This window comes from Periplaneta americana, chromosome 8, assembly GCF_040183065.1.
Source record: "Periplaneta americana isolate PAMFEO1 chromosome 8, P.americana_PAMFEO1_priV1, whole genome shotgun sequence".
Classification (NCBI taxonomy): Eukaryota; Metazoa; Arthropoda; class Insecta; order Blattodea; family Blattidae; genus Periplaneta; species Periplaneta americana.
This window is the reverse complement of record NC_091124.1, coordinates 8,472,065-8,485,851: the sequence shown is the minus strand read 5'-3', so window position 1 is coordinate 8,485,851 and position 13,787 is coordinate 8,472,065. Positions and strand designations below refer to the sequence as shown.

General features: G+C 34.9%; 2 protein-coding genes across 4 annotated transcripts in view; one reads left to right on the top strand and one right to left on the bottom strand.

Annotated features, from left to right (window-relative positions):
• Naa35 (N-alpha-acetyltransferase 35) overlaps positions 1–12,885 on the bottom strand; it is a 34,031-nt gene extending 21,146 nt beyond the window's left edge. For 2 of the 3 annotated variants that reach the window (XM_069832354.1, XM_069832356.1), the window contains exons 1-5: positions 12,562–12,879; positions 9,063–9,160; positions 6,412–6,560; positions 2,227–2,450; positions 1,663–1,825 (exon numbers count right to left, since the gene is read on the bottom strand). In XM_069832354.1, coding sequence (XP_069688455.1) covers positions 1,663–1,825; positions 2,227–2,450; positions 6,412–6,560; positions 9,063–9,160; positions 12,562–12,611 — 684 coding nt within the window. In that variant the 5' untranslated portion in view covers positions 12,612–12,879. Of the gene's footprint in view, positions 1–1,662; positions 1,826–2,226; positions 2,451–6,411; positions 6,561–9,062; positions 9,161–12,561 lie in introns of all 3 variants that reach the window. The other variant, XM_069832355.1, reaches the window with a different exon arrangement.
• Positions 12,886–13,014: 129 nt separating this feature from the next.
• Positions 13,015–13,787, top strand: part of SMC1 (structural maintenance of chromosomes 1) — a 54,445-nt gene continuing 53,672 nt past the window's right edge. The window contains exon 1 of the mRNA XM_069832353.1: positions 13,015–13,232. Within this exon, the coding sequence (XP_069688454.1) occupies positions 13,121–13,232 (112 nt within the window). The 5' untranslated portion in view covers positions 13,015–13,120. The remainder of the gene's footprint in view (positions 13,233–13,787) is intronic.

Here is a 13,787-nt window from a genome sequence, read left to right as displayed (position 1 = left end):
TACTGTAAAGCTTTTAAAAAGCCTATATACTTAAATGATAACCAACAGTATATTCACGTAATCAATGTTGGCAACCCTCCTGTTTGGAACTACGCTATGGAAAATTAAAAAAATGAATTATATCGTCAGCAATTATGCTCAGACTATGTTGTGTATTTAATAACTGTTACAAATAATTTATTTTCATCACATCTAACATTAAAATACATCCAAATAATAAAAGTATCATTGGCACATTTGGGTGGTAACACTGGTTGCAACTGCAGCAAAAGTTTCGACAAAACCGATATCAAAAATGCTGCAGCTGCAACCCTGAGAACCCTGTTCACATGTTGCTACTTTTAAGCTGCGTGCAGCATGGAAAAGTAGCGGGCAGCAGGTTCGGCAGCGCTACTTTTCGGGTTGCACAGTTGTTCACACGTCGCAGTACAAGAGTTGCGCAGTTTTTTGTACTGCAGCGCTGCAAAAGTAGCGACGTGTGACCATACCTTAAGGCCGAAGGCCATTACAGTCTCAGTGAGTCATTCTCAGTCCATTTTTTTTTTTTGGACTGTCTAAAGATCTCTTCCCTTGGGGACGGCAATGAAGCATGGCTTTTGGAAGTCTATTCCAATTCATTCGTTGGACATAGTTTTTCAACTGCAGCTGGTACTTGTTTATAAACTGTAAGACTGGTTGTAATTGAATTCTTAGTTCTTGCATGATATCCTCATTTCTTTTGCGGTCCAAGTGACTTTATCTTAGTATTTTACCGAAATTAGAGTTTAATTAGAGTAATGTTTGAGAATCAAATAGAAAAGAAATTTCAAAAATTGATCAGAGAAATACTATAAAAATAACTTGTTTTAATTATTATCTTATTGAGAACAGTAACAAAAATCAAACTCCTTACATAATTCGTTTTTGAGAGGTGTGCACATACAGAGCGTTCATTTCAAAACTTCCCAGTCTAAATAACTATATAATTTAAATTCAATTTAATTAAACAAAAAGCACGTCAATTTAGATATTAATTAGGAAGTTTAAAACCAGTCTTAATTGCATATTAGTTTTCACCCCCTTATCCCGAGCCATCCCCACTTTGAAATTTCAAATGGCACCCCTATCTTGTGATACTTAAATTTAAAAGAGTTTTCAATTGTTTATACACTGCATTCATTTGTTTTCGCATCTTTTGTTTTCTATTTCGCCTGGCAACCTGGACTGTGAGATATACTTATGGTAGCTTCATATTACAATCCTTGACTGGTTATCAAACTCATATTGTAATAGGAAATGTTATCGTAAACAACTATTACTTTACTGCAGTTTATAGATTACTAGTGACATAAAAGTGCAGCATCCATTTTCTATACCGTTTGTTTTGACAAATACTGTACTTGTACCTGTTGCCATTTCCATTTGAACTTTGTCCTATTCTTAAATCATTGTTACCTAACTGATAATGTTAACAGTTTGAATGAGCAAATGCTGGGTAACTTTCGGTGCTGGACCCCGGACTCATTTCACCGGCATTATCACCTTCATATCATTCAGACGCTAAATAACCTAGATGTTGATACAGCGTCGTAAAATAACCCAATAAAATAATAAAAAAAAATAAATAAAAACAGTTTGAGGACCATGTTAAATAAATTAATTAAAGTTTAATATGAATCTAACCTCTTCACTTGAACTGGGATCTGATGGTTTGCTGCGTGTCCGCCGATGTAACTCTTCCTCAACCTCTTTCAACATTCCCATAGTCCGAGGTTCAGATACATCTGGTACCAACCGATATCCATATACCATGGGCTGAAAATCTTCTTCTTCAAACACCAAGGCTCTACAGATAATTATATTACGAATGATAAGGACTCTTTAAATTAGTGACACGTATCTAAACTTAATTTTGTCTGTTTTTTTATCTCATTAATATTATTTAACTAACAGTAAATCAGCCTCTATATAAATCTGAACATTTCATAAAATTTTCCATGTATTTAATTCTATGTCTTCAAACTTATAATTCGAAGATTTTTTCCTCCGAAAATGAAAATCATGCAACACTTCTAGAATTTTAAGTTAAGTGTTACATAATATGTTTTCAAAATAAATTCTAAAATTCAAATTCGAAAATAAGAAAATCACACTAATTCAATTCGAATTCCGAAGAAAAGCAAAGGGATCCAACTCGAGAGTGCTGTTAACTTTAAGTGACATGAGGAATTCTTACCAGTAACTCACCTATTCACAAAGTCTTTAATAACATCTACTATTTTAAAAATGCTTATACTGAAAGCTTTCATAATTCTGTCTTCGATGTGATGTGGCTTGTGAAGATATAGATTGGTGAACACCGTCTGAGCTAGAGAATGCCCTTCTAGCCAAGATACCAAACATGACAGTGTTGAATCTATGATCCCAATCTCTTCTGCTAGACTCAGATCTTGAAGTTTCAAAGTTCCTGCCTAAGAGAAATATTGATAGATATTTTAATCAAATAATGACATAATAATAATAATAATAATAATAATAATAATAATAATAATAATAATAATATTTGAGCAGCCGTTTTAAAACCTTCAACAGAACATAAGGATGTCCTGCAAGTATAACAATAGTTCTGGTACTCAATAACTGGAATCAGTAGTACTTTGATATCTGCTGCAGCAGTCACAAAACCTACTAACAGTTATTCAACATTATTACATCCATACTACTTGAATATCTGCTGCAGCAGTCACAAAACCTTTAGCAGAACTTACAGATTTTCTGCATGTATGGCAACAGTTATTCAACAAACTTAAATTAATAGTAATGGACTCTTGCCCTATTATAGCATTCACTCTAAGAGAATAGATAGCCCTGTACATCACGGAGGAGGAGAAACAGAAAAACTAACCCAGTGGTTCCGACTTCCCAGGGGAATCGTGTAAAGAGCTGAAGAGGGTCGCGAGATGACTCAAGAATTAAAACAAAAACAAAAAAAAAAAAACAAAAAAAGCCTTATTAACATACACTTACTGTGTGTTCAGAAACATAAACAACATTTAAAATAAAAATAAAGTTTCAGTAGGTATACACTACAGTAAAATATAATTTTATTAATGTGACAAATGTGCCTCATTTTCAGAAAGTAACTCTCAAATCTGGACTCTGTATTCGATACACATACAGTGATATCGCTTTCAAGTTCAGTGAAGTTTCTCGACTTTGTTTCGATGGCAATCATAGATGAAAAACTTATTTTGAATGGCCTACATGCATACATGTAAGACCAGATAGTGTTAGGGTTGGCCTTCTCTTTTGTATAGAAATAATCTGTTCTTGTAAACTGAGTTTCCTAAATTGTCCAAAATATGTTTTCACTTCCATTCATTGTTGGATAATTGCACAAATTAACAATTACAAACTCGCAGCATTTTTCGCTCACACTACAGCATCACACGGTTGGAAGAGACCAGCTACTAACACATAACCAGAACCGTTTTACGGAAGTGGGAATGGGAAATAATCTGTTAGGAAAGCGAGAACACTGCACCCACTCACTTGGTCTGTGTTGCCACATGTACATTTTACAAGTTCAGTATCACATGCTTTTGAAGAATGTCAGTTCTTGTAAAGTCATACTACCATTAGGCCTACTGTTCAAAGCTGCCGATGGCCGATTAATTTTTTTTTATGTTAAAAATAATGTAGTTTGCAGTACTTTCAATTTCAAATATATTTGTACAAAACTGACAACTTGGCTGTTGTCCTGTCTGGTAGACAATGAATGGAAGTGAATTTCAAGGCCCAAAAAGATCTGCGATACTAACATAGAACTACTTCCTTTTTGTTTTATATAAATCTAACTTCAACTTTCAGATATCCTCGAAAGTTTCAAACCATGAGTAGTAGCTTATATAAAGTACAATGAATAATATATTTTGTTTGTAATTTAAAAAAAAAAAAGTTTATATGGTGTCTTTCATAGCTTTGCGTTAAAACTGTTTTTATTGTGCCTCCTCCTAGATGTGTTATAGTCTGTTGAATGCAGCATCGTTAGATGGCAGCAGTAGCGAGCTTGCTGCACGACCAGTCGGTTTCTATTTCCTGTCAATGCGCTGATTCAGAGGAGGATCTCCTCCCTATCCGTTCATTTACTTGCTTTAAAACTCTGCTTCTTTCTCTGGCCGCTAGTGCGCTGTTGTCTATGTGTGTTAACTGCAGTAGAGGAGGAATGGCGTGCCTTTCCTCCACACAGACAATCTCGCATCTTTCTCACAGTTTTCTACAGCACATGAGCACGCGTCATTTAAAACTCGATCAACCAAGGTTTTCTTATAGCTGTGAACTTAAAAATTATCGAATCTTCCTCGAATTTCAAGGCATATATTTCATTTGGTATTTACTTTCAAAAGAAGAAAAATGTGAGGAGGACGTTCCTCCCTTCCCTCCCCCGAGAAACCGCCACTGCTTCAATTACTTTTTTTTAATTTCAGCCAGTTAAACGCAACTGTTTAAAAAATCGATTTAGTATCCATCTGTAAAGGCTGGTTCACAATAAACCGGAAACAGAAACAACAATGAGAACGAGAACGGAAATACTGTTAAAATAAATGTATTTAAGTGTGAGCATTCACAATTAATTTTCACATTCCCGTTCCCGGGCTCCGGAAAGCTTCTCGTTAATTGTGAATGCTCACACTTAAATACATTTATTTTAACAATATTTCTGTTCTTGTTCTCGTTGTAGTTTCTGTTTCCGGTTTATTGTGAACCAGCCTTAACTGTTGTATTGTTTTGAGTGTCTCCCGAAAAATACTCCAAAAGCTGTGTTTAGAATTGCATGTTAACAAAAACAAACTCAGTATTTGTCGCACAATGCATAGCTAAATTTTCCACGAGTTTTTTAATACACTGGAATACATCACGCTCCTTTTGTCAAGTGATGCCGACCAGAAATCAAGTTTCTTTATAGATCTTTTGATTTTATTCCTGGCTATTATTATGTCGACATCTTGTCTCGCAAACTGATATTCAAAGTGTTGAAGTACCAGTATTCGAAAATTTCAACAAAATAGACTACTAAAAATGATGTTCATGTAATATTTTGTGTCATTGTTGCAATACTATATTCTTCTATTTTGATCGTTCTTTGGGTGGCATTCACTAGTTTTGAGTAAAAGTATCGTCAATTTGTATTTTTCGAATGGGGTTAAGTACTCTACCAGTTAGGTAGTGGGGTGTGAATACAGAAAAAAGTGGGTCACAGCTTCTAACCATTGGGACTGTGAGGACAAATCGATTAGGATTATTTAGTTGTAACATTCCTAATAACTGAAATTTCGTCTCCTACTTTCGCCTGCAGTCTCTTCTTTAAATGGTGGTAGTAAACAGTGTCCCATTTATCTTACTCACCCAAAGGACATTTTTTCTTAGGCACCAAATGAAAAATTATTTCACACAAAAGTTATTTAAATACAGTGGGAAATTAATCCTATGAATATATCTTTCTTGTAAACTTGTTCATTAAGGAGATACGAGTAATGACTTCATTTTTAAATAGCATGATGTACTTTTTATTCAATGAATAATTTAACTTCTTAAAGATCTGTTTAAAAATGTATCACAGTATATCATTCTAATACACAATACATTGAGGGGTGCAAAAAATATAGAACTCATAGAGTTTATGCACTACTGAAGTTGGAATTTGTAGCACTTTAGTATTCCTACTAAAACATTTGTATGTCCTGCTCAAACTGGTGACCATTGGAATTAATGCATAATCACAATCTTGGGATTAATGACACCCTAAATCATCCTAGTGTTGCCTGCTGAAAGAATATACAAGCATCAATAATACGTTCCTGCATGTTCTCTGTTGGTGTTGGAATATTTCAAAAGACAGCATCCTTGACCACTCCCCAAAGAAAAAACTCCAGTGTTGTAAAGTCAGGAGAACGAGCAGGCTAATTAACTGGTCCACCACGTCCAATCCACCCACCAGGATAATTTCGGTCCAGAATATAACGACATTATAATTTTATTTCAGACTCACAGTAAGTACATGCTCTATGGGTTCCATATTTTTTTGCACATCTCAATTTTTTATTTATTAGAATGGTACATTGTGATACAATGAATAAAATTTACATGGTGCCATTTAAAGAAATGAAGTGATTACTCGTATTTCCTTCATTAATATGGTTACAAGAAAGATATACCCATAGTATTAATTCCCTCTTGTACTCAACTTTTATTTGAAGCAATTTTTCATTTGGCACCTAACAAAAAATTTATTTTGGGAGCGCAAGATAAATGGGACAACTATACAAAGGAAACAAAGTCATGTGTAATAAGAAAGAACCACTTAATTTTATATGGAAGAACATACATGTTTACCCAAAACTTATTATTGTTACAAAAAGAATTAACATTTACTTCGACTGCTTGATCGAAGTTCAGTGCTGCCTTGTTTCCTCTATTACACAGCATTCCTGCATCCATTTTTGGATCCATCATCTCAATTGCAGACATTGCCTCAAATAAACCAAATAATTCGTCATGGAGTAACTCTCCCAATTCCAGCCCTGAAAAATATAAGTATATTCCAATTATCCAGGTCACTATACCTCCAGTTTCACTTACTGACAGTACTTTTAACAGTGTAAAAACTATTTAGGGATAACAGAATGTTGTTAAGTAATAATGGAGCAGTGGTGAAATAAGACTGCTAGAGGCGAGCAAAGTACTAAGGGAAAATCACCTTCACAGCTGCTTTTTAATATGAAATGTTTAAATCTGGTCACATGTTCTGTTAATATGGTGACATCATTAATTACAGTATGCCTTGGATGACTGAAATTATGATGTGTTTAAAACAAAATAACTTAGTTTCGAATCCAGCCAAATAAAAAAAAAAACATAAAGGGGAAACAAATGAATGTGACATAATGAATTCATTTATTAACGTAAATGTAAACACTTAACGAAGTATTCAACTAAATTTTAATTTAATAAAAAATTATTATTCGTATGCAAATGGGGGTGATTAATAAATGCGGGCAGTATTCTATAAAGACAAAAATAGTTAATTTAACACAGTCTAATTGTAAAGTACTTAACTGTGGTATTGATTTCCAAATTAATCCAATTCTCTGTATACTATTAATTCATTAGAATTTCAAAACAATTCACTATAGTCCCGACGCTGTTATTTCCGGCGTGACTCCACCTCTTTGCTTACGTCTTAGAAAGTGAAGGCTCTATAAAGTCTAGGTAGGTAGTATCGTGCGCCATTTTTGTTCTTACGTTGCCGAGCTACCATACGAGGAATCTATTTGCCACACCGTTGAACATTATCATGTCGTAGCTCCTATGATAATAAATCAAACGCACTGTAATTCAGCAAATAATTGAGCGGCAAATAACGTCTTCGTGTGCTTTCTGCGAACGCCAACAAAAGAGCTAAAATGGCGGGCGATTATATTAAGTATTTATCGAGCCTTAAGAAATGAATCAGCGAATCACAAGACGCACACGTTCAAATGTAGCCGACCTGCAACGCGATTGGCTGCCGGAAATTACAGCGACGGGACTATAGTGTCATACTGATGTGAATCATTTCGAATATCAATTGCATTGTTGTCTCGAGACCACACCTCATGGAGTGAGGAAGCAATTATAGAGTAATTAACGAGAAGACTCTGCCATGTTAAATTTAAATTTGAAGAGCCTAAAGATACAAATGAAAAGAAATGTTAAAATTTTATTTCAAATCCCAAGCATCCTTACAATTTCGACAATACTCACAATAACAATCACACAATTATGGGGTTTTGAATAATCTCTCGTTACCTTTTCCCTTCATAAAAGTAGTAGAATCTACCTGGGATCAAAAACCGTTCCTCTTTGGTGTGAAGCTCTCAACTGAATATTTTTATTCAGTTCCAAATCTTATGGTCTCAGATGTTGATTTAGTGTACAACAAATGGGATGCAGTAATGAATGTATGAAATTATTATTATTGTTCTCCATATTATGTGGATTTTGTACTATAAGTTTATGGGTTTTTCCACAAAGGGAAACTTATTTAATCACAGTCCGTTAACTGGCAAACAGTGTTAACAGTGTACAGGAGAACTGTTTTCTACATCTTGGTGTGTGTTTCAGTTATATTTTCCAGAGAGTTAAGCCAATTTCCTTTGGTATTATTCCAGTTACTGATGTAACTCACAGTGCAATTCTTGTTACATGCTGTATTGATGGGACTATATTTATTCTTTTTCTGGAAGAGGTTTCTACTTGTTTCTCTTTTTTGAAATTCATATTTTTATGCAGAGATTAGGATATGTAGGAGAATGGTTTTCTTTATCTCTTTCTATAGATCAATATAATATTTGACCTTATTTGATTATATTTCTAGTAATAGGCTATATAAGTAATTTTGCACATATTCTAGCCTTCCTACCACAGAAGTCATAAACTTCCTAGGAAGAGAAGAGACTTTAGTACTAAATCTGGCCACTTTTAACATTTTTGAGCGACAATTTTTTTTAACTTTTCTACTGTTTAAGTAGGGATTTAGCAATTTTTTCAGCATCCTATAGCAACAAAAATAAAATTTCCTCTGTTGATAGTAAGAAATCTAGTGATTTTTGAACTACTGTTTGATGACTCTCCGTACACTTCAGTTGGCAACACTAAGAGGGAGTTCAGTCAGTCTGGAGGAAGCCACTTTTAATGTATATATTTTCTATTCTAATGTCTGTTATTACTTTTGGTTAGCACCTGTATTCTCATGTTTGCTAGTCTGATTATGTCAACTATACCTAGGATAGATGTATTTAATTTGTTACACTTCTTGGTATAGGTTAGTTTATATGTATTAAATTGTTTGTTAACAGCAAGGGCTAATTATATTTGAATGTGCATTGACATCTTGTAGTACCACTGAAGTAATCCTACTTCTTCCTAACACGAAATAAGATGTCCCCCCCCCCCTTTCACAATGGTTAGATACAAGAATGGGACAAAGCTCCTCAGGCCCCAGTGCATGTCTCAGGATAATGGAAGATATTCATTCTACTTGCCCTTCACAGCTTTGAAGAATTCATCAGTAATATCAACCCAGTTATAATGAACATCTGGCAGAGGCTGAGTGGGTAATGAATCACCTCCCACTCCATATCTGGAAAAAAAAAGAGAAACTGTAAGAATTTGTAAATTTCTTTCACATACTTGACACAATGGCAACACTGTGACACATCATTTACCTCACTTTCAAATGACCATGTCACTGGTCACTAAAGTCACAAAAAAAATTTAAAATGTTGATATTATTATTGTTAGGAATTAATGCAAGAAGGCCTATTCATTTTTTTTCAACCTAAAGACGTTATTTGTTTGCTTCATAGATCTTAGTCCATACATTCTTCTTTCTTTAAATTTCTGTTATACTTTTAAAATTATCTTGGTAGGTGGATTGGACGTGGTGGACCAATTAATTGGCCTGCTCGTTCTCCTGACTTTACACCACTGGACTTTTTTCTTTGGGGAGTGGTCAAGGACGCTGACTATCAAAATATTCCAACACCAACAGAGAACATGCATCAGCATATTATTGATGATTGTATATTTCGGATGTCTTAAAATGTGCAAAATTTGAAACATTTACTGCATGGAAATTATAAGAGCTGCGTTAATGACTTATTTACAGTTGGATAAAGGACAGATGTCACTTCTTCGTAATATGTAACTGGTTGGCCCAGATGAGTGAGGGATGAAGAGGGACACAGCACAATATGAGTCAGGGTGACTTGAAAAATGACGCGACCAGTAGCTTGTTCTGTAGCTTAAAGACAACACTATCAATGGATAAAATACCATTTATCTGCGAGTTAAATTAGGAGATCCAGTTGTGAGAGTAGTACCAGTAATGAAAATTTAACCATGGCCAAGAAATTCGAAGTAAAATACCGAGACTGGCGAGATGAACTAAGAAGGATGGCCAAGGGTACAAGAATTCAGAAGAGATCACATATTATGTTGGAAATCGAACGAAAAGTAAAGCACAGGATATAGATGATGGCAGCAAGCGAGAGTGGAAATTCGCTTCAGTGTGTAGAGAAAACAAAGCTGTAGGCTTTGACATGAAGTGATATTCAGATGTTTCTGTTATTCATATTCTTGTAGTTATTGTTTCGTTTTTACTGTTAGAAACACAGAAATTTAATTGAAAATGAGAGATATGTTTGGGCTACAACTTTCATCATCCAAAAAACCAACCACTGTCAGTGGATCCTGTAAAGAAAATTATCTTTGTGAGACATTTTCAAGGACTCAGATGCACTCGCCACAGCTCATACTTCTTCTGTTATCGCCCATTCCTCGCAGTCCAAGAATTCATTTCACCTATACGATTATAAATTGTGGCTAAGAATAACGAAACAAAATAAATGTATAATTTACTATGAATTTCATTTACTATGCAGGCGCAGATGCAGTTCTACAATTGAACAATTTTTAACATTATTTATTGTATCAAACCTAATTTATCACTGATACTCGAAAATGTCCGCCATATTGACCTATGTACATTTTCTACCGAATTACCGAAAGTTGTGTTCTTGGTAACGTTCAACAGCTCGGAAAATACTCGGGTGAATCTTTCTTATGTCCCAGCTACTAATAAATAAATAAAAAATGCCTTGGATTTATAGTATTGACTAGTATAAATTGATGTGATCACTGGGAGGGACTCGTAAATGGTGTTTTTTTACTTGGTTATTTAACGACGCTATATCAACTACTGGGTATTTAGCATTGATGAAATTGGTGATAGCAAGGTGGTATTTGACGAGACGAGGCCTAGGATTCGCCATAGATTTCTGACATTCGCCTTACGGTTGGAAAAAAACCCGGAAAAAACCCAACCACGTAAACAGTCCAGGCGGGAATCGAACCCAAACCCGAGTGTAACTCCAAATCAGCAGGCAAACTCGTTAGTGACTGAGCTACCGGTACACTGGTGGCCTGGTAGATGTTCTACGCAATATAACAGAAGCTGCGTCCATAATTAATCAGTGCTACAGAGCTCGCATTATACTGTATCTCCACCTCTATGCAATGTCACAGTTGTGATGGGGGGAAAAAAGAAAGGTCAATGTAGAGTATCCACCGCCCACTGAACGAATATTGGTTAAAGGAGCGTTGAGCGACTTCCGCCGATTTTGGAATAGACACCGACGCGGTTAGGTTAGTTTAGGTTTTTATTATCCCGTCAAGATGTTTAGGATTAGTGTAAAACTGGCCTATGTCTCCTATAGTGGGAGGGACATAAGTAACATTCACCAAAAGAAATAACACAAGTTAGCGATGCTTTTAATGCTCGGGCGTCCACGACGAAGATAAGCTATTTTAAATTTACAAGTCACTCACCGGAAGGGATAACAAAGATATAATAAAAGAATTGTACAGCTCTTATGGCGTCTCCCGAACTCAGAATTAACCTGAATGAAACCTTTCTCCACAGAGTTATTTTTTGGCATAGACTACTGAATGAAACGTTTGAGGAATGCAAAGAGCTCAACAATAGGAAACTTAACAATGCAAACTGACTTTGTAGGAAATGATTTCAACTAACGCCAAAACAAGATAATTTACAATTTTATACACTTTAAGTTAAATTGTTAAAATTCAAATTAATCGCTATTAAGGTAAAATTATGCGCTGCACTAAACAACTACAGCATGTAATAGTCGTTACTGTAAAAGATTAATGATTATGAAGATGTATTGCATGTAGCGTACAATATTATTTTTGTGCATTAAAACCGCATTTCTCAGAAAAATCAAAGTGTAACACTGTTTGCTCGGCAGTATTTGATATAGTGTGCAGTTTATATCAACATCTATTTACAATGTTCCTGAAATTTCTTTGGCATTAACCTAGTATCTACATGCTGTGTAAAGAATTTTGAAGACATTAAAAATCATATCTGTAATGGCCGAGGGGATAAAATATGGAGTAATCATTCCAAAGGTTGCTAGATCGAATCCCGTTAACCGCTGATAATTTTATAATACAGTATAAAGTTGAATGTTATTCGTTATTTAGAACGAAGGCAAAGAAATTTAAACCAAGAAGTAATTATATTTCTCATGAATCATTTGAAGTATTAATCATGTGAGTAGGCCTAATGCTTTTTAAATTATGTTTTATTTAACGACGCTAGCAATTGTCAAGGTTATATCAGCGTCGCCGGTGTGTCGGAATTTTGTCTCGCAGAAGTTCTTTTACATGCCATCGACCTGGAACTGGATCGAACCCGCAACCTCGGGCACAGAAGGCCAGCACTGTACCGACTGCGCCACTCAGGCCAACAGGTCTAATGTTAATATCAGGCAAATGTGCACGGTTTTATTCATTCAAAACAGAAATAATTCACAAACATCCTAACTTTCACGACTACATAATAAATTTCGTAGATTATCAGACTGAGTGAAATGGTAGTTACATTCTTTTTCGTAAGTGAATACTTTGGGAAAAAGTTGGTGAAAAGCTCAGTTACACAAGTACTGTTACACTTACGTGTCTTTTTGACTGTCATCAGAGGGTACATCCTCTGTTAGTGTTGCCATTTTACAGACAAAATTATTCTACATACGAAAGTACACGAATAATAAAATCATTTAATCACAATTTCACAACAATATAGGTTACAGGACGTCCTGTTGTTTATGATAATATGATAGTACACAATCTATAACATAAAAATAACATGCATCTTAAATTATTGTACTATACACCGGTCGCACAGTATTAACATCAGTTGTCAGCAAGATGTGACAAATGTAACAAAATATCGCGAGGATCAAAGTGTATACACGTTTAGCAATTTTACAAAAATGTAGATATTTATCGAGTTATCGATATTATAAACTTCGATCTTCGATATCAAAACAAAATCGAGAAAGTTGAAGTGAACGAGGTAAAAGTTGTTCAGATGAAGGGAAATTCTCTGTATTAAATTTGGTATTTTTAGTCTGTTATTGTATATTATGGCGGTTTCAGTAGTTCTGTGCGGCTGTTAAATTGGGCGTTATATATTATATTTTGTCTTTTATAACTTACATAACCATTTTTGACAATGCCGGCTACGTTAATTTCCATAGAAGTTGAAAACTTCAAATCTTATAAAGGAAGTGTTAGTATTGGACCATTGAAGTCTTTTACGGCAGTAATTGGACCAAATGGTTCTGGTAAGTTTTATTCGCATTATGGTTTTATATTTACTCACGTATCCATTCGTTATTTTTAATATTTCAACGTTTTATTTCAAACGAAATCATGTCACCATTGTCGATTTATCATTAAAAATTTTATTTATACAGCAGGCCTACACTGTACAGGCTACCATAGTTCATTTTGGAGTTGATTATCACGATTGTTACAAAGTCATTAGTTAAGTGAAATTCAGCATTGTAATTCAGTTAAAGGGACTAATCTTGTCCAAGTTCTATATGGCGAGGAGGGCCAGCAATATGTGCCTGTCAAGTGTTGGCTCAAAGATACACACCCTTCTCTGCACCGCATTTGATTGCAAGTCTTTTGGAAAGGAGGGATAAGCTTCAGAACACTGGTCCCTCCTTCCCCTCTTCCCCCAAAATTCCAACCTTGTGCACACAAAATAAATGATTGCCACTGGGAAGTGTCATTTTCGCTAGCATGATGATTTGCATTCGACAAACATAGACAAATCAGCTCTTTTAGTATTTTAGACGTCTTTTTTGCGACATTTTACAGCAGGGCTGCAA